Raw genomic sequence first — 27,433 nt, 5'->3', positions numbered from 1 at the left:
ATTAGAGACAGCAGTGGTGGCGTCGCTGTGGGAGACTGTGCAGATAGATCTTGATGAGTCATTCTCAGTCACACCTCCATTACATTACATTAGACCAGTTGAGCCACAGGGGCGAGCAGCTGGGAGCTAGCCCAATAGACAGCTGGGTCTGATTGATTACACACACACACACAAAGTGTGTTTAGTCACTGTACATAGATCATGTAAAGGCCTTTTGTACTGTATACCTGTATGACAACTACATTGTTAGGTCAGGCTTGTGTGGTCTCAGGTGGCTGGAGATATGCCTGCTTTGTAGCTGCTCAACTCAAACAATGCCCTATGTAGTTCTAATTACCATTAAAATGCTCTGCTATGTGGAAGGCTTTTAATGACTGAAAAGCGCAGTTGTTGTTTTAAGTGACAGTTTAAACGGTGGTCAAGTCGAATACTGTGGCTATTTGATTATAATGTAGGCCTACCAGAGTGGCCTGCCATCAAAAACAATGGAGAAAATGCATCCCATAACATTTTGAAAGCAGCAAAGCACCCGCACAACATGATGCTGCCACCCCTGTGCTTCACGGATGGGATGGTGTTCTTTGGCTTGCAAGCCTCCCCTTTTTCCTCCAAACATAACGATGGTCATTATGGCCAAACAGTTCTATTTTTGTTTCATCAGACCAGAGGACATTTCTCCAAAAAGTTGGATCTTTGTCCCCATGTGCAGTTGTAAACCGTAGTCTGGCTTGTTTATGGTGGTTTTGGAGCAGTGGCTTCTTCCTTGCTGAGCGGACTTTCAGGTTATTTTGATACAGGACCTGTTTTACTGTGGATATAGATAATTTTGTACCTGTTTCCTCCAGCAACTTAGTGTATGTAAGCTTCTGACCCACTGGAATTGTCATACAGTGATTTATAAGTAAAATAATCTGTCTGTAAATAATTGTCGGAATAATTACTTGTGTCATGCACAAAGTAGATGTCCTAACTGACTCGTCAAAACTGTAGTTTGTTAACAAGAAATTGGTGGAGTGGTTGAAAAACAAGTGTTAATGACTCCAACCTAAGTGTATGTAAACTTCCGACTTCAACTGTAGGTCAATGGTCTATTTGCATATAGGTCTACTGCAGCTCTGATAGCTTATGCCGTCAATGTAATAGAATCCTACTCTGATGTGTTCTGCCTACAACATCTCTTGCATAGTTTGTTTTGTTTCGGTATGTTTTATTGAAAGTGGCAAATATTGCGTTCATTCGATCACAATTGCCACAGTAAAGGGAACCGTTGATAGTGTTAACTAACAGGGGAAAAGTTCAGTGAAGTTCAGTCACGTGCTTCTCTCCTGTGCAGCAGTCCTGGGGAAGCTGCTCGGGAGTCTCGGCGCAACTGTGCTCAGCTTGGAGGGAACATTGCTAAGCACCTATGACTATACAATGGACTTTATTAATAATAGTAATCTCTGCATCTGCATATTGTTAGCCGTTTAGTGTGTAACAAGTCACACTTATATGCAGAACTTTCATGCTTTGCTGTAGTGCTTATAGTTTTTATATGATACAGTATGATATGTTTTCCTTCTTGTTGAGGTTGCAAATCCATAATGTTTTTCTTCTGTTCTTTTTTTCTCTGTCCTTCTGTCTGTGCATCTTGTCTTTTTTACGCGTCTCTTCGTGGCTGGTCTGTTTTGAACTGCTTCTTTATATATTTGTGTGTGTGTGTGTGTGTGTCCCCTCTGTCCTGCTGCACGGCTTTGCTGTAGACCTCTGGCTCTTCATCCTCGGCCGCCTCTGAGACTTGCCAGCCTGTCAGTGAGGGCAGCTGTTCCTCCTCCTCGTCCTCCTCCTCACCTGCCTCCTCTAAGGAGACCTGCTCCAGCACTAGGGTGGAACAGGTGAACACACACACACGCTTAGACACTCAGATACGTACATACTCCCCTAAACATGAGCAGAATTATTAAGTACACTGTTTTGCTGGTTGATCAAAACTCCCTCATTCCTGTCACATAGACAACAGGGTCATGTTCAGTCGGCCTTAAACACGGGAGCATTCTTATTGGTTAAGTTCAGGTAGTAGCCTACCTTCTCCGTTTCACTTTGGTTCAAAATGTGCCTACTGAACGTGACACAGGTGTCTGCTACCATGATTTGATATTATAATTATATTCCATCTGATTTCAGACGTGTGCATTATTTTCACCTTATTGTTTAATACCCAGCAGCCGCCCCTTTGAATTATAATTTCTCATTGTTGTGTCACTTTGTCCTCCATTCACATTCAGCTGTCAAACAGGCACGATCATCAACATCACGGGCCATCCACCGCCCTCTATCTGTCAGGCGGGGGCATGCAGGAGGTCTGCCCCGACCTCCCTCCATCCTCCCCCTCCACCCCCCCTCACCTCGCCCTCCTACTCTCCCACCTCCCCCGTGTGGGCATGGTCGAGACCAGGTTCTGCCCTCCTGGTCGACTACCCCCCCCCTATTGCGCCCTGGGTCCGGGCATGATCCCCTCCTCCAAGGTCCCCACCTGGAAGGTGCGTCCATTCTATCATCAACCGCCTCCTCTTTCTCCTTCTTTTTCTCCTCTTCAAGTCTCCCCTGTGGGTGATCGGACACTAATACACGTTTCGAATCACAGAGAGATTGCAAACACTCTGGTAACATTATGCTAGTATTTATATGTGGAGTCAGTCATACAGCATACAGTCATATGTCATTCATAAAGGCATGAATGCTATACAATCAGTTTGTCCTTTTTCTTCAGTTTTCTGCTTAATGAACACAACAGAGCAGAGCTATTCTTTGTAGGCTTTGCTCAAGAGCTTTGTCTTTCTGTGTTGTGCAGGACTGGGCTAAGCCAGGGCCCTATGACCAGCCCATGGTGAACACCCTGAGGAGGACCAAGGAGAAGAGGGAGACTCCAAATCCCAGCAGCCCCAGGCCACCACACCAGGGGACGAGCCCCAGAGAGCCAAGGGAACCAACGCAGTCACAACAGCCAAGGTAAAATATACAAAGATATAGCTACACCCATAATTTCAGATACATGTGGATACTAATACCAATACCCCAAATGTAGAGCTGTACAGTATATGACCATGTTTCATTAGAATGCGATATATGTGTTTATATTGTACAACAGACCTGGGCTGTATACATGTCAAATATTTACTGTATACTATAGGTAAAACTCAATCAAGCACAGCTTAAGTTTAAAAAATATATTTACATAGTATTCATGTAGTATTTAACCCAGGTCTATTGTACTGTTAAATGCAGTTGTCTGTATGGTGTGAAATATGCTTTTAGTATATACAGTGCATTCAGAAAGTTTTCAGACCCCTTGAATTTTTCCACATTTTGTTGCGTTACAGCCTTATTCTAAAATGGATTATATCGAATTTTTCCCTCATCAATTTACACACAATACTCCAGAATGACAAAGCAAAAACAGATTTTTAGACATTTTTGCAAATGTATTAAAAATAAAACACAGATATCACATTTACATAAGTATGCATACCCTTTACTCAGTACTTTGTTGAAGCACATTTGGCAGAGATTACAGCCTTGAGTCTTCTTTGGTATGAAGCTACAAGCTTGGCACACCTGTATTTTGGGAGTTGCTCCCATTCTTCTCTACAAATCTTCTCAAGCTCTGTCAGGTTGGATGGGAAGAGTCGCTGCGCAGCTATTTTCAGGTCTCTCCAGAGATGTTTGATCGGTTTCAAGTCCGGGCTCTGGTTGGGCCACTCAAAGGACATTCAGAGACTTGTCCCAAAGCCACACCTGCATCGTCTTGGCTGTGTGCTTAGTGTCATTGTCCTGTTGGAAGGTGAACCTTCGCCCCCAGTCTGAAGTCTAGCGTTCTGGAGCAGGTTTTCATCAAGGATTTCTCTGTACTTTGCTCCGTTCATCTTTCCCTCAATCCTGACTAGTCTCCCAGTCCCTGCCGCTGTAAAACATCCCCACAGCATGATGCTGCCACCACCATGCTTCACCGTAGGGATGGTGCAGGTTTCCTTCAGAGATGACGCTTGGCATTCAGGCCAAAGAGTTCAATCTTGTTTCTCATGGTCTGAGAGTATTTAGGTGCCTTTCGGCAAACTCAAAGCGGGCTGTCATGTGCCTTTTCCTGAGGAGTGGCTTATGTCTGGCCACTCTAACATGACAGCTTGATTGGTGGAGTGCTGCAGAGATGGTTGTCCTTCTGGAAGGTTCTCCCATCTCCACAGAGGAACTCTGGAGGTCTGTCAGAGTGACCATCGGGTTCCTTGTCACCTCCCCGACCAAGGCCCTTTCCCCCAATTGCTCAGTTTGGCCGGGCGGCCAACTCTAGGAAGAGTCTTGGTGGTTAAACTTCTTCCATTTAAGAATGATGGAGCCACTGTTCTTGGGGACCTTCATTGCTGCAGACATTTTTTGATACCCTTCCCCAGGCCTGTGCCTCGACACAATCCTGTCTCGGTTTTTGCTCTGACATGCTCTAATAAGGCTGTAACGTAACAAAATGTGGATAAGTCAAGGGCTCTGAATACTTTCCGAATGCACTGTATATTGCTGTATGCTTGCTGTTATGTGAATTTATATAGGGTTGAATTCTGACATGAGAAGTAGATTTAACATGGACTTAAGTCAATAAAACATGGACTTACTGTACATCATTTAAATTATTATTATGTTTTTATTTAAGTCTGTTATCTCCTGCAAAATACCAGTCTACATGTGAAAATGGCATATTTCTAAGTTTGAAGTTAAAAAGTTCTATCCGATGACATCATTAAAAGTTAAACTTTTTAACCACAGATCATAGAAACGCGCTGTTTTCAGACATGTAGAGTGGTATGGTGTTAGAGATTATGAACATGAGGTTGAAAAGTGGCAGAATTGTTCTTTTAAGGCAACTTCTCTCAAGTCTGAATAGGGCCCATATTGCATGTATAAGCTATATGTCTTAATGTATGTGTGTCAGCAGGAGGAGACGGAGGCCCATGAGGAGCTGGCCCTGGCTCTGGCCCGCGGGTTGCAGCTGGATATCCAGCACTCCAGCAGGGACTCCCTGCAGTGCTCCAGTGGCTACAGCACCCAGAACACCACACCCTGCTGCTCTGAGGACACCATACCCTCACAAGGTACTGTAGTGTGTATCCCACCTCATGTTAGGGGTAATCAACATCAGTTCTTAATATATACAGTATAAAGTCAATGTATATGATATTTGATAGGGACCCACTCACTTTGAATTATAGTGAGCAATAGTAGGTAGTCGTCATGTTTTGACTTCAGGATCTGAACCTCTGTCTAATGGCATTTTGTTATCAGCGTCTAAAATGTGCATTTGAAGTGTACTGCATGTTAAAAGTGTAAGTGACAATGATCCTCATATCATCTCACCAGTGTCCGACTATGACTACTTCTCCGTGGGTGGCGACCAGGAGACGGACCAGCCCGACTTCAACAAGTTCTCCACCATCCCCCGCAACAGTGACATCAGCCAGTCCTACCGCCGCATGTTCCAGGCCAAGCGGCCGGCCTCCACAGCGGGCATCCCCCCCACAGCCCCCTCCCCCGGCAGTATTGTCACCCCCGGGGTGGCCACCATCCGCCGCACGCCCTCCTCCAAGCCCAACCTGCGGCGTTCCTCAGGAGGCCTGGGTCTCCCATCCCCATCAAGCCCCCCATGATCCCTGTTAAGACGCCCACTGTTCCCGAGCACCCTGGGTTGTTCTTCAGAGGAGAGGGCGAGGGAGGGACAGCTGAGCCCACTCTCTTCAGCGGGGGACAACAGCTTGGTGTCTCCCAAGGCACCCTGGGATGCTCAGGCCTCCTCCGATCCACCCACTCCCCCACCTCAGCCTGGTAGCAGGTTGTCAGAGTGGGACCGTGAGGCCCTGCCTGAGGTTCAGGAGGAGGAGCCTGGCTGCTCTGAGGGGGAAGATGTGCTCTTGGCCATACGGCGAGGGGTCAAGCTGAAGAAGACTATGTCCAACGACCGGTCAGCGCCACGAATAGTGTGAGAGTGCGAGGTCGGGCTTCCGCTCAATGGAGCAGATTGAATCACCTACATACAGTAACTCAGTGTCTTCACCCTATAGGTTTAAGAAAAGGGTGGAAGTCTGGATGCGTGAAAATATGCACGAAAGGAAGGGAGGAGGGAACGGACTGACAACTGCTTTGACTATTTTCAAATGACGAAAAATATCAAATCTTTTATTTGTATGTACATATTTATATTTTGATGCGTTTGTATGTTTTGCGTTCGATGCTCCTCTTAGTACTTTCTCCTTTTGCCTGTACATTGTCATGAAAGGTGCCAAAAGGCTTTGAGCTGAATTAACTTAAATGACTTTATTTTACTGAATAGGATTAATAATTTCTGTGAAAACACATAGAAGGTATAGCAACAACAACAAACATTCATGGAGATAAAAATACATAAAGGTAAGATTGTGTGCAGGAAAGGAGTACATAAGAAAATAACCACAATGGAAAGCGGTATTTTACTTTTCTGTAATAAAGAATGAGAACAAATACGTTTAAATACATCCCACTATCAATTGGAAGCTTCTTAGTCAACAAAGGACACAAGGACCTGCAATCCTTCATCTACTCAGTGGTTGTCAACGGGTGTGACATCATTTGTCAATAGTAATATGTTGCACAGGTTTCTACCTTGAATGCAACTCAGGTGTCAGTGGAAGCACTCATTGATTGGTGGTTATAGAATAGAAGTCTTTAATTTCATGTTTTTCTCTATAATTAGAGAAGTTCCCATTATGCAGAGATTGATCATTTATTTCAATATAAGTGATGCTGTGCTAAATGTCATACAGAGGATTCATACGCAAATGTAAATGGAAAACGTAAAAAGTGCTCGTCCTGCTGTGAAAATACTAGTACTCTGTGAAAGCTATTCTAGTGGTGATCACTGGTAACTACAACTCATTCGATCACAATAAACTAATCGTATTAGTAAATGTAAAAAATATATAAAAAATAAGGAGTTGGAAAGGTTACAAAGTCGAGTTTGTGTTAGCTTGTGTTCAGCACAGTCAGCTGAATGAAGTCAGAATTCACTTTTGCGACTACCTAAAGTATTTCACAAGATGACATGGCCTAATATGTAGACATGCAAAACGTTCTTTTTCCCACTTTTTTCACGACGCCATACTTTAGTTAGTGGTGTGTAAGCTGTAGCACAGGGGTATTGTCAAACATAATTTCAAGACAACCCATTAAACTAAATAGAGTAATGCATGTTATTTTACATTTTTTACTCTTAAGTGTCAAAGCTCGTTTTTATACTGAACCTACCTATTTATCCCAACACATTTCCCCCATTTAAGAGCAGTTGGACTTTCTGCATAGCGACTGAAGCCTGATTATTATTCCATTCAAGACAGGGGAAACTAAAGATAGGTAACAGTGGAAACTAAAGTGTGGCCGATGCAACAATATGCTCATGACGCTAAAAATCCTGTATAGCTCCTGACTCAATTATTCTATACAATGGTCTGATAGTCCATGTAATATACTGTAGTTCCCCCGTTGATGTAGCGATACGTTGCTAAATGGTTAAAAGTAATACGTTTGTTTTTGGTTATGGTAAAATACTCACTCCTTGTAAATACAAGGTTTTGTCCCAATGGTCTGCAACAGTTTCCTTTCCTTCATGGCCAGATGCAAGAGGTCTTGGCCTACTTATTACTTTTACCTGTCATATATATGATGTAAACTGTTCATCTTGAAGTTTATTGACACGAGGGAAAAGAGGCAATGAAAGGAAGGAGCGTTGGGATGCAGATTGGGATAGATTGACATACACTTTAGTACTCTAGCCTTGCAAGTCTGTTGTTGACCTAGAGACATGTTTGGACAGAGTTGACCTCTTTCTGTGCCACTGGCGTTCTAAGATAATTGTTCAGTTCCTGAATTCTGTCTCCTATTTTCTATGTAACAGTTGTTTCAGTTAAAAATAAAGATGTAGCAGAATGTAAGTCTGTTGAAAAAGGTTCTAAAAGTGTTTGGGATTTTCTGCTTTCTAAATGTCTTTGTTGTTGTACGATTTCCTGAAAATAAATGGAGATCATAAAATCGGTATCACTTGCTCAAGATACGCCGCAATGCATAAAGAGACATCAAGCATTTCCCAATAATTATACTAATTTATTTAAACAGAGGTCCTTGTACAGGGCAAATAACAGCTACAGTACATTTGAAAGTCACCTGCTTTTACAACTAAATAATTACTGTCAATTCAGGCAGGGTGGAATACCTTCTGACAAAGCTTACTGCAACCTCTTCCAAATCTATTCCATTATATAAATATCTTTACAGAGGGACAGTAATTCACAAGGAGGGGAATCTGCATGCTGTTGTGTGGTAGAAGGTACTGTGGTGAGCTGCCATTTGCTTTTATTACCAGGTAGTGTCATCCGGGGGCTGAAAGATGGGACACTCCCTGGGGTAGGTGGCGTACTGCCACCACAGAGGGGGCAGGTCGCAGTTCTTGCGGACTGGGGGTAAGGCCTCCGACTTGGGCCCAATGGCAGGGGTCACTCCCTGCAGCTCCTGGACCTGAATCGAGATGACACCACCAACAGTGCAAATTTCAACAATTCATGTAGGTTGATTAATAAGGCAATCTGACGTGAGTATACTCAATTGATTCATTGGGTTATTTCATTAATATGAACATTGTTAATCTGTCATATTTCTAATCCAACAGGAAGGGAGTAATTGAAGAACTTCAAAAGAAAACATGCCAAGAGTCTGATTATGCCTTGAAAGAACATTGCATAAAATCTAAATGTTCCCAGACTTCCCACTCAGGCACTTTTTGGAGGATGTAGGTTATTGGTGAGTGTACTTGTCAGCATGTACAAAGATATATGAATGCACTAAGTCCCACTGTATAAGAGCTTCTGCTAAATGACTAAAATGTAAATGTTTTTAAAAATTGTGAACATCAAACAATGCATTCTTTAACTTTGATGCTTGGTTTAGCACAGAAAATGTTACTTTCACAAGAACATATAAGAATGGACAGAATTCCATTTATGGAAAAAGGACTGTAGCCTGACCTACCTCTCTGTCCCAGCTCTGTTCTCGCAGGTTCTTCCACTGCTCCCTCTTGGCAAAGTAGGATACATGGCCGTCTGAGGGATGCCAGTGATCTAGACACCATTCAGGGACCTGCAAAAACAATACAAGAAATCAGAAACAGACAATGCATGACTTCACTATTGTAGCATTTGAGGGTCAACAGCAAAGAGGATTGAATCAGCAGCCCAGTAATTAGAGCAAGCACACTACCTCCTGTGCCATAAGGTCCAGACCTTTGGCAGAAATCATAGTAGGCAATGGTAGGCAATGTCATAGGCACTTGTGAAGACCTTACTTTTTTTTTCTTTTCTTCAGTATAAGCAAAGAGCGTACCGTATGAAGATCACAGACACTACTTCTCCAACAGAAATCCCAGTTCACGCTGGTAGGCAATGTCATGGGGGCGTTGGCTAGCAAACTCATGCACAGAAACACATCCTCGGGTCTAACGGTCTCTCGCACCGAACTGCGCATGTGCAGGCCGTCAAATCAAAGGCACTCCTTCAATATAAAGTTGTTTTTGACAAAAATTAAAACGTGCCTGTCACTTTCACGACGTTGGTGCAATAACATGCTGGGGGTATATTTGAGAATCAGTTGTATGTATCCGCAACGCACAATGGACATCCTAATTTAGTTAGCTACCTTGTACATTTCATATCTTTCATAAGAAGTTCCTCCTGGAGAGTCAGGGAAGAGGTAAGGCTGTGTGTGTTGGTTAGACCAGATTTCCTCCTCTCCTGCATCATAGTGGCTTTGACCATGTCCTTCTAATCCTTGGCCTTGTCGAAGTCGGCCATTCACAATCTCGCGTAGAAGCGTTTTTTATCTCTGGAAAACCAAATAAGTAAGGGTAGTACCGCGGTTAGTGTCAACAATAACATGCTACTACACTTGTGTATACTAACGTTAGACACACTATCAAGAGTACCGTTACAGAGCACCGATTTGAACAGATAGCTACTTTTGTTTGTCCAGCAGCTGGATAGCATGTCAGCGAGTGTAACATTAATCACACAGGAAAACAGAGGGTGACCTACCTAGTTAGCTATTGTAATTAGATTAAGGTGACCAGATTTCTGAAATTAAAACCTGGGACATTTCCAGTACGGCGGTCAATATATAATTAAAATATCCAATGTTATCATCTATGAAATAAAAAAGGGGGACAATTCCGGTTTCGTGTATTTAGTCTAACAGGCACACTGTGATAGAGAAAACAACTATATTACAGAAACACTACAGACAAGACAGAACTGTCCGACCTGAATAGCCATTCAGTGGTCCTGGTAGTCTGGGAAGACTAAGAGCAGAAGAGATCATGAACAAAATTGAAAAAACAGACAATAGTCTATGTGAAATGCTTTACAATGTAATAAAGAAATAAGATGCTGATGAGATTGGTAACTACATAATATACTTATACCAACCTAATATGTATATTTCTCAGAAGAATGAATTTTCTTCAGGATTGCTCTGTCTTTGGCCAGCTTCTCCATGAACTCCTGGCAGGGGAGGTTGAAGTTTGTCTTCACAATAAGCATGGCCTTGATGGTAGGAACAGTGAACCTATTTCTTGCTGCTGTCCGTAGAGCATTTATTTGGGAGAACACTCTCTCGACTGGTGCATTACTTCCAGCACATGTCAACAGACGCTAACCTAGCCAGGTTAGGGTGCGGGATGTCATTCTCTTTGAAGTGTGTAACCACCGTGCTCCATCTCTGACTAAGCGGTGTCTCAGACGTTTTCCATTCTTCAAGCGATCCCCCCTTTAGGAACTCTTGCAGGCCAGTAACCTCGTCACACAAGGCCTCCTCATTGATGGTCACATTGGGGTATTTTTCCTGCAGTGTGCCTGCCGCCTTCTGGATCTCTTCACGCCGAGGTTGCCTTTTTAAAAGGAGACTATGTAAATCTTTTAGATTATCTGTGTGCTTTCCCCATGCTTGCAAGTAGTTCACAGCCATAGTGAAGAACGATTGGGATGTTTTGAGAAAGCTCTCTTTAGACATGGCTCCATTTTCCTCTAGCTCTCTCAGAAGTCCTCTGACAAACTGGAATGAAGTTGTAATCACGTCTTAGTCAATTTTGCCTCAACGTTTCCCAGAATTGTAGCTGACTCCACCGCACAGCGGTCCTGGCCTTCAAGCATCTTGATCGTGCCACTGAATATGGTCAGGTTTCCATGGACAAAGACCAGCTAAAGTTCAGTCAGTGGATCTTCAAACATTGTTTGCAGGACAACAGGGCATTTGTCTTCAGAAAGAAAAAAGGATTTCAATGGCACATACCTTTTCAGCACTCTTTCTAGAGCAGGGAGCATGGACAGCCAGCGAACATTTCTGTGTCCTAAAATGTTATGGTACTCCTGGCCAACAAACTCACAAAAGGCTTTCAGTCTCTCTACTCTGACAGTGAAAATATGAACATATCCAAATATCTTTGTGAGCAGGTACTCAACATCATATCCAAAGCTGTTCTGGTCGTGTTATGAATGATGTGGGCAAGACCACCTAAGCCAATCACCTCCCGCTGCTGAACATTTTTAACTTTGGTATGGACATTGACCCTCCCCAGCCTATTCAGTCCTCAAAAGTTGGTATTTGTTGTAGGCAGAGAAGAATGTTTTCCAGGTTACATTTTGGGATGACTTTACACTGCCGTTCTTCTCCAGCTGCCAATTGAAAGAGAGGAATTACAAAGGGTGCAGTGAACCATTCTATCGTCTTGACCTGAGCGTATAAATGGAAATTCTCGTTTTTCATAAGTGCATTTCCGTTTCTTGGAAAGAGTCATTGCATCTCCTCTGTCTGCTCTTCACTCTCCTTGTGTCACTCTTTTTACTCCCTTCATTTATCCTTCCCCTCCAATCTGTATTAATAAATAGCATAAAATATTTTGGTTAACAGATTCCCATTACTTGCCTCATTCTTGTATTTCATTTTAAAAACATTGTTTGGACTAATAAATTGGCAGGATTTTTAACCATATCGTTACCTTTCCTCCTATCCATGAACATTTCTAAATATATTTTCACACTACTTATTATAATGCCAAACCATTAAAATTGTAATCTACAAAAAAATATCGAAATTAATTGTGCATTCATTTAATATCATATTTTCAAAATAGCCCGTCCACTGAATGTTTACATGTGAACGTTTTTTAAAACCTAGCAACCATAACAGTAGCTAGCTAACCTAACTAACTAACTAACCTAGTCTACATAGCTAACGTTAGCTAGCATAACAAGTTTAAAACCTTATAGAGCAGATCATCTATCTATATAATAAATTGTGACATAACATCACTAGCTAGTATCTCAAAGGAGTGAAATTTACCTGGCTTGAAAAGACGTTTGTGGTGATGTTGTGGATTCACTTGACACTTGCTAGCTTCTGGACAAGACTTCCACAGCAGTTCTCTCTATAACTTTCTCGAGCACGTAGTTAGTAGAAGAGTGAATTAAGATGCTTTGTCGAGCAGCCCCCTCTGCTGGACAAAACAAACACAATGCGATTGAGACGTCAACCGGTAGGCTCTGCTGCCCGGTCTTTCTTGCCAAGTAAAATATTTCACTTTGAGGTCCGTTTTTAACGCACAGTTAAAAACGGGGACATGTCCGGGGACGGACTGTCCCCGGAAAACGGGGACGTCTCGTAAATTAGGTTCTAGTTGGTTCCATGCAGTCGATACGAGCATTGAACATCATCCCAACGATTCAAAGTGCCTCAATACTTTTTGATTGTGAGTAAGGTAAGCAGTGTCACTATAATTTTTAAACTGTCTGCTGTCACCTTCGGCGGCGAGGAGGATTGTGGGACATTGGACGTCTGCGATTTGGCAATTTGCTGACCGTCGCAAAATACATTTTGAAATCCTTGTTATTAAATTATTGCACCCACACTGCTCGCGCGCACCAACGAGCGTCTACGACGCCAAGGGCTAAAATAGAGCTCTTTCCTATTTCTGATGCAGATTGCGCTGAAAGTCCTGCCTCTCCCATCTCCTCATTGGTTTATAGAAGCAGTTACTCACGTGCCAACTCCTCATTGGTTATACCCACGTGGGTGACTGAAAGTCGAACTGTTTTGCGGATAGTGGTGGTAATACAATGAAAGTTTAGATGCGATCACCATATAAATTAAACGATGAAAAAGGCTGGAAGGAGGAGAGATGACTAGAAACGATTCGGTTGGCCGTTTAATGTGTGGATTAATTGTCGGGGTAGAGGTCCTTGTGCATTTCAGGTAAAATAACTTCATTAATTCAATCAACCTAATTAAAAATAATATTTCAAATTGAAGGCAAGAAGCACACAACGTACATTTGTACACGACCATGTCTCTATTATGCGTGGGAATAATTGGCAACAATTGGGAACAGATGTTCTAAATTAAAATCACTTGGAGCTGATTTCCTGGTGTTTGTACAGTCTTATGTTCAACAATGAAAATGTAAAAAACGAAATACCTATTTTTTTTTTGGTTCAGAAAAGTTTTGGGGCCAAATAAAATTGGGGAATCCTGGCATACAATATGTTATAGTGATGACTCAAACTAGATTTATTCATTCATTCATGCTAATCTGAGCATTACCAGCTACATTGATTTGATTAACCCTGTGATAACTGAATGTCTGGTTGTTGTTCAGGATATCTTTTTTTAAATATATATATATATATATATCAATCCCTCCTTTACCTTTCTGTTCCAGACAAGTGCTTGAGGTCATGGCTGCTGCAAGGAATGAGGATTATGTGGACAATGCAAACACCATTTACAACAACACTATTAATGTGTTCTTACTGGAAGCTGATTACATTTCCTGAAATATATTTTCCTTGACCTCACTTGAAAATGCCCTTTTCCCCTAGGGAAGAGCATTTCATGCTACACTTCAAAAGTAGTTTATGTTTACACCATCTTCCAACTGGTTCCAACTGCTCATAATAGGACTTGCTGGTGTCAATCAATAAATTCCTAGAAAAATGCTTTATCGCCAACTTTGCATGGAGAATTAAGTTAGCATGGCATAAGAAAGTTCCTTCAATTGGAGTCAAACCAAAAATATGATACTCATAATTAAATACACTTTTTCCCACAATGAATTTAAGTCATCCCTCAAATCAGTATGGGTGGAATTCCGACCCGAGTTAAGCGGTTGTAAATGAAATGTAATTCCCTTTTAATGCACTTTTCTCTCTATGCGTATTCTGAGAATAGCATGCTATTCACCCACTAGTCGTTTGGGGTGGAGATCGAATAAATTAAGGTGTTGCGGAGGTGTGTCTACAGATACGACATATTCTAACCTTGACTTAATTCCCTAATAATTCCACCACCTTTATACGCAAGGAAACCATGAATAAGGTCTAGTGAGCCTACCAGTTCCAAGTGGAAAAACCATCTATACTGAACAAAAATATAAACACAACATGTTAAGTGTTGGTTCCATGTTTCATGATTTTAAATACAACTTCCCAGAAATGTTCAATTAGCACAGAAAACATATTCCTCTCAAATGTTGTACACAAATTTGTTTACATCGCTGTTAGTGAGCATTTCTCATTTTCCCAGATAATCCATCCACCTGACAGATATGGCATATGCTTAAACACCATGATCATTACACAGGCGCACCTTGTGCTGGAGATGATAATAAAAGTACACTCTCAAATGTGCAGTTTTTTCACACAACACAATGCCACAGATGTCTTAAGTTTTGAGGAAGCATGCGATTGGCATGCTTACTGCAGGAATGTCTACCAGAGCTGTTGCCAAAGAATGTAATGTTAATTTCTCTACCATAAGCCTCCTCCAATGTTGTTTTAGAGAATTTGGCAGTACATCCAACCGGCCTTAAAACCACAAACCACATGTAACCACGCCAACCCAGAACCGCCACATCTGGCTTTTTCACCTGCGCGGTAGTCTGAGACCAGCTACTTGGACAGCTGATGACACTGAAGAGTATTTCTGTGTGTAATAAAGCCCTTTTGTGGGGAAAAACTCATTCGCATTTGCTGGGCCTGGCTTCCCATTGGGGGGCCTGGCTCCCAAATGGGTGGGCCTATATCCTCCCAGGCCCACCTGTGGTTGTGCCCCTGCCCAGTCATGTGAAATCCATAGATTAGGGTCTAATTCATTTATTTCAGTTGAGTGATTTCCTTACAGTATGAACTGTAATTCCTGCAGTATGAACTGTAATTAAGTAACATCATTGAAATTGTTGCATTTACATTTTTGTTCAGAATACTTTACTTTTTTCAAGAGAAATAACATCATTCTCCATGCACTGTAATTTACAATTTGATAAGAAATTAGTAATCTGTTTGGGTATGTGAATTGTAAATATAATTTACACTTGTTTAAGATCTATTTGACCTTATAATCACTGGACACAAATGTGAAACAGTCACATGTCAGTAAACTGACGCATATCAACTTTCCAACAGTAAAGTTTATGAAATGCTGTGCCATTATGCAGAATTTTAATTGTAAATGCTGTCATGGCGGTGTGGTTGTTGCTGAGGATCATTAGTAACAGTTGATAATACACTGCTCAAAAAAATTAAGGGAACACTAAAATAACGCATCCTAGATCTGAATGAATTCAATATTCTTATTAAATACTTTTTTCTTTACATAGTTGAATGTGCTGACAACACATATCACACAAAAATGATCAATGGAAATCAAATTTATCAACCCATGGAGGTCTGGATTTGGAGTCACACTCAAAATTAAATTGGAAAACCACACTACAGGCGGATCCAACTTTGATGTAATGTCCTTAAAACAAGTCAAAATGAGGCTCAGTAGTGTGTGTGGCCTCCACGTGCCTGTATGACCTCCCTACAACGCCTGGGCATGCTCCTGATGAGGTGGCGGATGGTCTCCTGAGGGATCTCCTCCCAGACCTGGACGAAAGCATCCGCCAACTCCTGGACAGTCTGTGGTGCAACTTGGCGTTGGTGGATGGAGCGAGACATGATGTCCCAGATGTGCTCAATTGGATTCAGCTCTGGGGAACGGGCGGGCCAGTCCATAGCATCAATGCCTTCCTCTTGCAGGAACTGCTGACACTCCAGCCACATGAGGTCTAGCATTGTCTTGCATTAGGAGGAACCCAGGGCCAACCGCACCAGCATATGGTCTCACAAGGGGTCTGAGGATCTCATCTTGGTACCTAATGGCAGTCAGGTTACCTCTGGCGAGCCATGGAGGGCTGTGCGGCCCCCCAAAGAAATGCCACTCCACACCATGACTGACCCACTGCCAAACCGGTCATGCTGGAGGATGTTGCAGGCAGCAGAACGTTCTCCACGGCGTCTCCAGACTCTGTCACGTCTGTCACATGTGCTCAGTGTGAACCTGCTTTCATCTGTTTAGAGCACAGGGCGCCAGTGGCGAATTTGCCAATCTTGGTGTTCTCTGGCAAATGCCAAACGTCCTGCACAGTGTTGGGCTGTAAGCACAACCCCAACCTGTGGACGTCGGGCCCTCATACCACCCTCATGGAGTCTGTTTCTGACCGTTTGAGCAGACACATGCACATTTGTGGCCTGCTGGAGGTCATTTTGTAGGGCTCTGGCAGTGCTCCTCCTTGCACCAAGGCGGAGGTAGCGGTCCTGCTGCTGGGTTGTTGCCCTCCTACGGCCTCCTCCACGTCTCCTGATGTACTGGCCTGTCTCCTGGAAGCGCCTCCATGCTCTGGACACTACGCTGACAGACACAGCAAACCTTCTTGCCACAGCTCGCATTGATGTGTCATCCTGGATGAGCTGCACTACCTGAGCCACTTGTGTGGGTTGTAAGACTCCGGCTCATGCTACCACTAGAGTGAAAGCACCGCCAGCATTCAAAAGTGACCAAAACATCAGCCAGGAAGCATAGGAACTGAGAAGTGTACTGAATACTGATGTCATGCAATAAAATGCAAATTAACTACTTAAAAATCATACAATGTGATTTTCTGGATTTTTGTTTTAGATTCCGTCTCTCACAGTTGAAGTGTACCTATGATAAAAAAAATTGCATACCTCTACATGCTTTGTAAATAGGAAAACCTGCAAAATCAGCAGTATATCAAATACTTGTTCTCCCCACTGTAAATGTGCTGAAACCTCTATTGAATGAAAACACCACGAGAAAATCTGTTGGCCAGTAAGTGGGAGGGTTTTCAGTGGTTGAATGAAATTGATGAGAGCACGCAAGGTAGCCACACCTGCAAAGCACATTAAAATCAAATCAAATCAAATCAAATCAAATTTTATTTGTCACATACACATGGTTAGCAGATGTTAATGCGAGTGTAGCGAAATGCTTGTGCTTCTAGTTCCGACAATGCAGTGATAACCAACAAGTAATCTAACTAACAATTCCAAAACTACTGTCTTATACACAGTGTAAGGGGATAAGGAACATGTACATAAGGATATATGAATGAGTGATGGTACAGAGCAGCATACAGTAGATTATGTAAACAAAGTGGCATAAGGTTATGTGACTGGATAAGGTAGTCTGAATATCAAATATTGAGAGGTGTGTAGGAAAGGTGTACATTTCCTAAGTCTGAATCGGCCCCTAAATTAATCAACATGCCAAGTGTCATTTGACTGATCTGTGTGTGTTTAGATTGAGCAAGAACCCCCTCATGCATTTAATTATGTTGCAGGGAGAGTTGGAAATGAACCATCATCGATTGCAAAAACATACATCAAAATGTTATTCGTGATTTACTGAAAGCTGCTGAAAGACAGATATTCACCAGCTGTAATATCTCATTCAAAACATCTGGGAACTCGGAAATCTCCAACTTGCGATTCATTTTTTAAAAAACTAGGCAAGTAAGTTAAGAACAAATTCTTACAAATTCTTACAATGACGGCCTAAGAACAGGGGGTCAACTGCCTTGTTCATGGGCAGAACGACAGATCTTTCTAGATCTCCAACGTTCAGACCTGAATATCACTGACGTTATGATTTGACCTCGGTTTTTCCCGGAGTTCCCTGTTGTCTTGAAAGTGCCATAACGGCATGTCGACAATGTCACAGGCCACACCTTTTCACGTCCAAGGCAAAGATTTTTTATAACTGACGCCAGATACGCCACGGCCTATCGTTTCAAATGGGATAAATGAATCCTAGGGGGAAGAACCAAGCACGAGCTTAGCGAAAGCCTATTGCCGCGTTTTATGACTTATTTGCATATTTCCGTTAGGGAACGCCTACTCTGTGACGTTCGTGTGTGCAATAACTCAATTTGCCCTTTGCACCCCTTCTAAAAAACGCATCTTTTAGAAACTTTGGCAACGGGTAAAATCTACAACACTTAGTCCGCTCTGTTCTTAACATATTATAGTTTTGAAAACAGAAAACTGTATTGAGATCAAATGTTTCATATATGAGAAAATTCGCTACATGTTCGCCAAATCCATCTTTTCCACAGGCGGCCACTGGGCTTCTTCTCACCACCATATTTGGTAGGGAAAGGAAACGCCAACCGGATGCTTCACAATTTGTACATCCGGTGAAATATGTGTCTCATTGTTCTATCTGTGTCCGAGAGGGTTCAAAAAGATTAGCAACTTCCGCGTTCTTTGCATAGCAACAGGCGAAGATGGCGGATTGTACGGACCCAGTTAAATAACGTGTGGGAAGTTGAAACTGAAAAAAGACAGAAGTTGGGGTTTTTAAACTCTAAAACGGAGTGACAGAGTCCTCCAAAGACTTACATCGTAAGCCATGGCATCAGCTAATGTCCGGATCGGTCAACAAGCCTTGACGGTGCTGGATGTGGCACTTCGCGTCCCTTGCATCTTTATTATCGACGCCATTTTTAACTCTTACTATGATCCTGGGTCAGGATGGGCCGGGACAGCGGGGAAGATTTTAATCCGAGTCATGGGTAAGATAATTATTCGTTTTGGACCCCTACATGCGAGCAAGTACCACCCTCTTGACAGCTAGTTAGTTACTATTGTACACATCAGGGTGGCTGAGCCGCGTCACGTAAATGGCGAAGGGCCTCGACTACAGTCCACTCCTTCCAAAGCCGATTTACCAGCGATAACAACTCGAAGACCTTGTTTTGCGCAGTTGTTAGCCAGCTAGGTAGCTAATAACTCTACCCCAACGAATTGTATGCTTCCTAGTACAGTTAGCTAGCCAACTAAGTAACGCGTTAACTAATATTTGTCATATGCCTGTCTATCAAACAAATGAATTACAGCCAGGTGTCTTAAGATATTTTACTTAGGGCCAAGTAGTTAGTACACTTGTGAAGAATAAGCTAAACCAGTTGTCCATAAAGGACAAATAGTTCATTGTGTGGCCTTCATTTTGTCTTGTCAATACTGTCAGACAAACATGTTTAGATGTCAAACAAACCTCTAACTAGCTTGCAGAACTCAATGTGCCTTTTTTCCCAACAATGTTTGCGTGACAAACAGCCTACCTACCTAGTATAGAAGTTACACTATATATAGAAAAGTATGTGGACACTCCTTCAAATTAGTGGATTTAGCTATTTCAGCCATACCCGTTGCTGACAGGTGTATAAAGTCGAGCACACATGCATGTAGTCTCCGTAGGCAATGGAACGCCGCTTGGGTCTTTAGATTTATGTCAAATAACACTCGTTGACACGTTAAAATAAGCTTTTAATTTGACACGTCAAATAACAAAATTCTGTTGTATGTTCTGAATTTGCACGTGCAAGCCAAGCGCCACCACTGTCAAACTGTACTAAAAAAAGTCTGCAAACAAGCACACACTGGCCACGAACAATGTGTTTACAATACCGCGTTGGTAATAAGGCATTATTTGTTCGACCGCCAAACGCTAACGTTATAAGCAGCCAGCTAGCATCATCTGGCTAGTGAGGCTCGACCTGACCGGGTTGTGTTGTGAAGCTAGCCAATAAGGATTAGGCACATTAGTGGAATTTGCGGTTTGCCTTCAAAATAAAAGTACCTCTTTTGAAAGCGATGCAGAAGTTTACAATTGGTGAAATCATGCCATATTTAGACGATATGATGTTAAACAGGGTTGGAATGTGAAGCAATGAAATGGGGTATCAGTCTTCTCTGTGACACCCTCAGAACACAACTGTGAAGAGTTTACGCAAATGTTAGCGTTGTAGTTCTTATCGCGGGACTGTGACTGTGTGAAATCAGCTCCCAAGTTAGTTAGCCTTGCGTGTATTGACATTCATATTGCACTGTACAGCTTTACCTAAGGATTGGGGATCAATGAAATGGGGTGTCAGTCTACTCAACACCCAATATTTTTCCCAACGTCCTCAGAGTTATCAGACTTCAAAACATCAACACAGTATTGTTTTTCCTCTGGAATAGTGTTCAATACACAATAAATGTGCCTCAATTGAGTTGTTTCAGAGTCCTGCAATAAGAGCTACGACACTAATGTTCTCTGGGTGTCACTGAGTAGACTAATACCCCATTTCATTGATCCACAATCCATAGGTAATGCTGTACCAGTAAAATAAGTATGCCCCAGTGCAATACATCCCGTGTGATTTGTGTTAAATTATCTTTTGATTTCAAATAACAAATTCCAACCTCGTTTAACATGATCAATTATGACATAATTCTATTTGTATTCAATTGCATCACTGTCAATTTTGAAGGCTAACCGCAAAGTCCACTATTGTGGCTAGCTTCACATAGATGGGTCCGACCACCATTAATCAAATAAGAACTGTCTTGTAAATTAGGGTTATTTTAGATGACACCTAGCTATACAGTTAGCTAGCTAACTATACAGCTACTGAAACAGATTGTTGTTTTTGGGGAAGAACATTGTTTGCATCTATCAGCTAGCTTTTTTTACGACCAGCGCTGTCCAGAGCTTGGGGAAGGGCAGGTGCGCGAGACAACTTTACCAGCATCATAGCATACATATCGATGAATCGTTGTGACATGAAATACGAGTGAGCGTAATCACTGTGTAATAACTATGTACAAAATTAATGAACGTGTTAAATTATTATGACATGCAGTCATACCCAGGTCCTGATTGGTCAACAAGCTTATTGGACACGTCAAACAGTGCACGTGCAAGCCAAGCGCCACCACTGTCAAACTGTACTAAAAAAGTCTGCAAACAAGCACACACTGGCCACGAACAATGTGTTTACAATACCGCATTGGTAATAAGGCATTATTTGTTCGACCGCCAAACGCTAATGTTATAAGCAGCCAGCTAGCTTTATCCAAACGGCATTCCATAATAGACAAACATTGGCAGTAGAATGGCCTTACTGAAGAGCTCAATGACTTTCAACGTGGCATCGTCATAGGATGCCACCTTTCCATCAAGTCAGTTATTTGAATTTCTGCCTTGCTAGAGCTGCCTGTTATTGTAAAGTGCAAACGTTTAGGAGTAACAATGGCTCAGCCGTGAAGTGGTAGGCCACACAAGCTCATAGAACGGGACTGCTGAGTGCTGTACAGTGTAAAAAATCATCTTTCCTCGGTTGCAACACTCACTACTGAGTTCCAAACTGTCTCTGGAAGCAACGTGAGCACAATAACTGTTAATTGGGAGCTTCATTAAATGGGTTTCTAGGCCAAGCAGCCGCATTGCCAAGTGTCGACTGGTGTGGTGTAAAGCTCGCCACCATTGGAGCAGTGGAAATGCGTTCTCTGGAGTAATGAATACCCTTCACAATCTGGCAGTCCCATGGACAAATATGGGTTTGGTGGATGCCAGGAGAACGCTACCTGCCCCAATGCGCACAGTGCCAGCTGTGACGTTTGGTAGAGTAGGAATAATGGTCTGGTGCTTTTGTTCATGGTTCGGGCTAGGCCACTTAGTTCCAGTGAAGGGAAATCTTAACGCTACAGCATTCTAAATTATTGTGTGCTTTCAACCTTGTGGAAAAGGTTTGGGGAAGACCTTTTCCTGTTTCAGCATGACAATGCCCCTCGTGCACAAAGCGAGGTCCATACAGAAATTATTTGTCGAGATCGGTGTGGAAGAACTTGACTGGCCTGCACAGAGCCCTGACCTCAACTCCATCGAACACCTTTGGGATGAATTGGAACACCGACTGCGAGCCGGCCTAATCACCCTATATCGATGCCTGACCTCACTAATGCTCTTGTAGCTGAATGGAAGCAAGTCTCCACCGCAATGTTCTAACTTCTAATGGAAAGCCTTCCCAGAAGAGTGGAGTCTGTTATAGCAGCTAAAGGGGGACCAACTCCATAATAATGCCCATGATTTTGGAATGATATGTTCTAGTAGGTGTCCACATACCTTTGGCCATGTAGTGTACCATACTACTCCCTCCTTGCAAACATGTCATTTAGACCTATGTAATGTTTTTCAGACACATTTTTAGTTTGCCTTGCCAGAAGAATCCGACCCTACCGTTGTGGTTGTTTACACTGAGCTGCACTGGGGTAGGAACGCAATCATGGTTACATTAAGACACCATGAAGCCGGCGTGAGATATGGGTTGGAAAACATACTTCGATGCATTGATGGGATATGCCACTGTACTCCATTAGACCTTTATCCACACGGATACATCGAAGATTAATGGTAGGGTCTGTATTTTCTGGGAAATAGTTTGCCTAAACAGTAAGATACAGCCAAATGACTGATTCCTCTCCAGCTAACTGTAGATCTAAACCTTATCATAAATCAATACATGTTATACAGTAGGGGGTTTATTTCTTGTGATGGCATGAAGGTAAAACATTTTTGTTGTTGCATGCACTGCAGAAACAATTTGTATGTTGACTATATGTTTTCAATTTGTTTCAGGTATCACAGTCTCCAGTGTGGTTCTGGTGTTATCACAGAAGGCCCTATTCAAGGTCTACACACTATTCTTCGCTGTGCTCCTGGGAGTGGCGGCCGTTCTTATCAACTACTACGCCACATCTCACATAGACTTCTACAGCGCCTACTACAAAGCAGCGCTGGGCTTCAGACTCCTCCCACGAAATGGGCCCACCCTATGGCTGGGCATGGCTGTGGTGCAACTCCTTTTTGGCATGGGCTATGTGGTGCTGCTAAACCTTCAGTCTGTGTTTGCTGCTCTTATGGTCCTGGATATCATGATTCCGCTGTTGGGGCTCATAATCGAGCTTCCCGTGGACGTACGGCAACTGGTAGCGGTGGCCTCTGGCCTGGCACTGGCTCTGAACACAGCTGTGTGCCTGGCCCTTAAGCTCAAGTGGTTCTACTACTCCTGCCGCTATGTCTACCTGCTGGTGCGTCACATGTACCGCATCTACGGGCTGCAACTTCTGGTGGAGGACACCTGGAAGAGGATCCGCTTCCCAGACGTGCTGCGTGTCTTCTGGCTCACACGCATGACAGTGCAGGCCATCATCCTAGTCTACGTGGTCAAGGTGGTGCGGCACGAGAGCGGCGACCACAGCTACCTGACGTGGGATGTTTTCTGGGACCTGTTCAGCAACCTCATCATCAGCGGCTGTGACTCTATGCTGACAGTGTTGGGCATGAGCGCGGTCATCTCCTCCATCGCGCACTACCTGGGGCTTAGCATCCTAGCATTCATCGGCTCCACCGAGGAGGAGGACAAGCGGCTGGGCTTTGTGGCACCTGTTCTCTTCTTCATCCTGGCCCTGCAAACGGGCCTGAGTGGTCTGGACCCAGAGGAACGGCTGGTACGGCTCAGCCGCAACATGTGCCTTCTGCTGACTGCCATCCTGCACTTCATCCATGGCATGACGGACCCTGTGCTCATGTCGCTGAGTGCCTCTCACGTCTCCTCCTTCCGCCGCCACTTTCCGGTTCTGCTGGTGTCGCTCTGTCTCTTTGTGCTGCCTGTTGTGCTTAGCTACGCCCTGTGGCACCACTATGCCCTCAACACCTGGCTGTTTGCCGTCACAGCCTTCTGCGTGGAGCTCTGCCTCAAGGTGGTGGTGTCGCTGACGGTCTACGGCCTCTTTATGGTGGATGGCTACTACAATGTGTTGTGGGAGAAGCTGGACGACTACGTCTACTACGTGCGCTCCATGGGCAGCATCATCGAGTTTGTCTTTGGCGTCATCATGTTTGGCAACGGCGCCTACACCATGATGTTTGAGGCGGGCAGCAAGATCCGCGCCTGCATGATGTGCCTCCACGCCTACTTCAACATCTACCTGCAGGCTAAGAACGGCTGGAAGACCTTCATCAACCGGCGTACGGCCGTCAAGAAGATAAACTCTCTGCCAGAGGTGAAGGGCGACCAGCTGCGTGACATTGAGGACGTCTGCGCTATATGCTACCAGGAGTTTGCCACGTCTGCACGCATCACCCCATGCCAACACTACTTCCACGCACTCTGCCTCCGTAAGTGGCTCTACATCCAGGACACATGTCCCATGTGCCACCAGAAGGTGTATATTGAGGAGGAGGTCCGGGACAAGGCACCCTTCTCCAACAACAACGGCTACGTGGCGCCAGGCGGGGATCTAGGCCAGTTTGCAGCGCCCGGCGGGGCAGAGGACGAAGCAGCCGCAGGTGGGGCTGAGCCTGAGAATGAACTACTGGAGGATAATGACAGTATTGAGTATGACGAGGATGAGTGGGGGACACAGAACAGGGAAACGCCTATAGAGGAAGACTATATTAATGATGACACAGACTCTAATGGGGACTGATCAGAATATAGAGAGAAATATATTAAATATATATATATTTAAGTTAAAAACAATTTTCTCAATATCAGGGATGTCATTTATTTTCTCTTTTTAGATTTGTTTCCTTTCTTGTTTGTCTTTGGGCTAGCTGCAGAGGTGTAATTGCTATGACTGAGTGTGCCTAGGTGGTTGGGTGTCCCAAGAGGTGCAGTTCAGTGTGAGACCCACATTCCTCGTGTTTTGTAGGGATGCTGTTGGTCATGTGTTTGCTGTTTTGCTGAAAGAAGGTAAGCTGGGAGCCGAGAGGGGTTCCGCAGCGCTAAGAAGAGGTTTAATTAAAACGTGACGTGCTACTGTAATCACTGATATACCTCTTATCATTACTACTGGTCTCTTGTGTGACCTTGGTTAAATTGTGTACGTTATTGTACATGTAATAAAAACACGTTCCCTTAGAAAATATGTTGTTTTCAAATTAGTGTTTTGACTGTACTTTACTCGATTTCAACAGATGTTTGAGTCATACCTTAACTGAAATTGCACCATGTTTTGATCAGACCATGTGTTAATTAAATGATCTCTGCATTTCAACTAGCTCACTTCAAATAGTTGTAGCCATAGCCGCGGGAAGTAAGGGGTGCTGAGGGTGCTACAGCACCGCCTGAAAAATATGAATATAAACCATTTTAAAACAATGTTTTTGCCTTTTTTTTCTTCTTACAAAAGCAGTGCACCGCACCTTTAAAGTTGGACTGACAGCGTTTTAACTACTTTGCAGATATGAAACAGAACCTTAATATCAGTTTTAAAAAATCAAATTCCCAGTTTATGCTATAAAACCAACTTTAAGAGGTGTTAAAAATAGGTTATATTTTACTCAACATTCCATGATGTACACTTAGGCATTGTTGGCAGAATAGATGGAGGTGACTGCCAGATTAATATAATTCACCAATACATTTCTTGATAGTCCACAAAATATTGCTATCAGGTTTAAATCACAGCTGGCCTGGTACATTGTTTGCTCCCTCCATTCGGGATGCACTTTCAGTTTCAATGACTCAATATTTTGGACAAAAACGGACGAATGTAACGAAAGGCAATGATCACAGGTCAGTCATTACCATGGCTAATAAACTAGTGTATCAATTTATATACCAAGTTAAAAACACGGAGCCTAGCTAGCTGCTAGGAGGATGTCATGCCATTGGAGTGGGTGATTGACTGACTTTTTCCCCTCATATCGTTTTTCGATGGCTAGAGATGCAGAAGTCATTTGGTTAGCTAGCAAGAACTTGAACAACTGTTATCCAGTTAGCCTGAGTGAATTTTCGAATGCAAGAAATGCACTATCTACACTGATTTTCAGAGCGCTCTCGTCTGTGTGTCAGGGCACAGAATAACTGAATTTACGAACGCACAACAACTACTAGATATGACCGGTGTCAGTAAACATAGGCAAAAAAATAATAGTTAACATGTAAACAGCCAAACCAGCTCTACTAGGGCGATTAAAATTGTCAGAGTAAGGCGTTCCTTCATTTGTGTCTGGACGTAGCTAGAAAGTTAGCCAACTTTAGACAGCGTGGGAGTTTGGTTGGGACAAGAATTAATGCATTGGCAGGCAAGCTGCAGAAGGACGAGTAGGCTACAATTCCCCATTTATCAGTGCAATTTTGACGGGCAACTTGCTGAAAGTTTGAGATGGTTTAGCTAATGTCCCGTATCTTGTTGATGTGCATAACTGAGGGAGAGAGAGACTACATTTTCATGGTGGTTTGATCAGTAGGACTGTAAAGTTCCTAAATCTAAGAGGACTCCCGTGGTATTTACATATTTTCAGAAATCCATTCAGGTGTATTTGTGGCTTCTGGTGAATGCATTCTAATCTAAAGGCTGCGTTGTTGCAACTGTCTAAACACACAGTCCAGTTCAAAGTGAATGATGGCAGGCCTGTGTGGCAAATAGCTTGTTTACATAAATGACTATTGTAGCTCTGATTTGCTATGGTGGACCGGTCTGCGTAGACTTCTGGACGAGACAGATGTTTTATTCACTGAACTGTCTTAATTGTACAAACGCAAGGCCGCATTCCCGCTCTATATTGCTGTATAATTTTCACAAATGCCTTAAATTCTTCTAAGAATTTATGAAAATGACTATCTACGTGCTTGCCTGTCAGATTGTTTTTGAAGGTGTCATTCTTCCTGGGGGTGTGAACAGATTTTAATATAAAATGCTGTCAGTTCACTTTAAGAGTGCTAGTGGACCGATATAGTGTCCGTAACTCAGGCAATATTTTTTCAATATTGCTTTAAAGTGGTTTGGTCAGTAAGTACCCAATAATACCTTCAAACACTGTAGTAAATGCACCCTTTTCATCACAGCATGATATGAGCAGTGATGAACTTTTAGCTGTTTTGACAAGTACCTAGGAGGAACTAGCAGGGATAAGAGATCGACATTTTCCAACTCTGCCTACAACACACACACCAAATTCAAACCTTACAAACCAAATGCTGAATCCTCACATAGATACTTGACAATGCAGCCATTATTACACATTCTTTGGCAAAACAAAGGTACTTCTGATCACACATGGCTACTCATGTAATAATGCCTCAAAATAAATTGAGTAGCGCATCCTGTTTTAAACCACAAGGTGGTAACATTACAGCATTTTTTTAAATAAACTTTGCTTTACAAAC

General features: G+C 43.0%; 2 protein-coding genes and 1 pseudogene across 6 annotated transcripts; 2 read left to right on the top strand and 1 right to left on the bottom strand.

The window, feature by feature from the left end:
- LOC124043500 overlaps positions 1–8,005 on the top strand; it is a 46,964-nt pseudogene extending 38,959 nt beyond the window's left edge.
- Positions 8,006–8,138: 133 nt separating this feature from the next.
- LOC124043499 (NADH dehydrogenase [ubiquinone] 1 beta subcomplex subunit 9-like) lies at positions 8,139–12,717 on the bottom strand. 5 transcript variants are annotated; one of them, XM_046362157.1, is made up of 6 exons: positions 12,433–12,717; positions 10,521–11,962; positions 9,736–9,921; positions 9,424–9,591; positions 9,073–9,180; positions 8,139–8,562 (listed from the first exon to the last, which is right to left on the bottom strand). In XM_046362157.1, exons 4-6 carry the CDS (start codon positions 9,562–9,564, stop codon positions 8,404–8,406), a joined length of 408 nt encoding a protein of 135 aa, XP_046218113.1. In that variant the 5' UTR covers positions 9,565–9,591; positions 9,736–9,921; positions 10,521–11,962; positions 12,433–12,717; the 3' UTR covers positions 8,139–8,403. The 5 variants fall into 5 exon arrangements, 4 of the variants coding, with proteins under 4 accessions (XP_046218113.1, XP_046218114.1, XP_046218112.1 ...); XM_046362158.1 differs by having other exon boundaries at positions 9,424–10,393; XR_006840329.1 differs by lacking the exons at positions 9,424–9,591; positions 9,736–9,921.
- Positions 12,718–18,673: 5,956 nt separating this feature from the next.
- Positions 18,674–25,185, top strand: LOC124043498 (E3 ubiquitin-protein ligase RNF139-like). Its single transcript, XM_046362155.1, has 2 exons — positions 18,674–19,003; positions 22,894–25,185. The coding sequence occupies exons 1-2, from the start codon at positions 18,841–18,843 to the stop codon at positions 24,744–24,746; spliced, it is 2,016 nt and encodes a 671-aa protein (XP_046218111.1). The 5' UTR covers positions 18,674–18,840; the 3' UTR covers positions 24,747–25,185.
- Positions 25,186–27,433: the final 2,248 nt, after the last annotated feature.

The sequence above is a fragment of the Oncorhynchus gorbuscha genome, linkage group LG09 (assembly GCF_021184085.1).
Source record: "Oncorhynchus gorbuscha isolate QuinsamMale2020 ecotype Even-year linkage group LG09, OgorEven_v1.0, whole genome shotgun sequence".
In the NCBI taxonomy this organism is placed as follows: Eukaryota; Metazoa; Chordata; class Actinopteri; order Salmoniformes; family Salmonidae; genus Oncorhynchus; species Oncorhynchus gorbuscha.
This window is presented reverse-complemented; position numbering and strand designations above follow the sequence as displayed.

What these genes read in the sequence shown, in the direction of transcription:
- LOC124043499 (XM_046362156.1), bottom strand. Translation starts at nt 9,564, where the DNA reads ATGCGCAGTTCGGTGCGAGAGACCGTTAGACCCGAGGATGTGTTTCTG. An exon ending in GTGTCTGTGATCTTCATACG is followed by an intron (nt 9,181 to 9,423) that starts GTACGCTCTTTG and finishes TTGTTTTTGCAG; the next exon opens with GTCCCTGAATGGTGTCTAGA. An exon ending in AACAGAGCTGGGACAGAGAG is followed by an intron (nt 8,563 to 9,072) that starts GTAGGTCAGGCT and finishes ATCTCGATTCAG; the next exon opens with GTCCAGGAGCTGCAGGGAGT.
- LOC124043498 (XM_046362155.1), top strand. Translation starts at nt 18,841, where the DNA reads ATGGCATCAGCTAATGTCCGGATCGGTCAACAAGCCTTGACGGTGCTG. An exon ending in GATTTTAATCCGAGTCATGG is followed by an intron (nt 19,004 to 22,893) that starts GTAAGATAATTA and finishes AATTTGTTTCAG; the next exon opens with GTATCACAGTCTCCAGTGTG.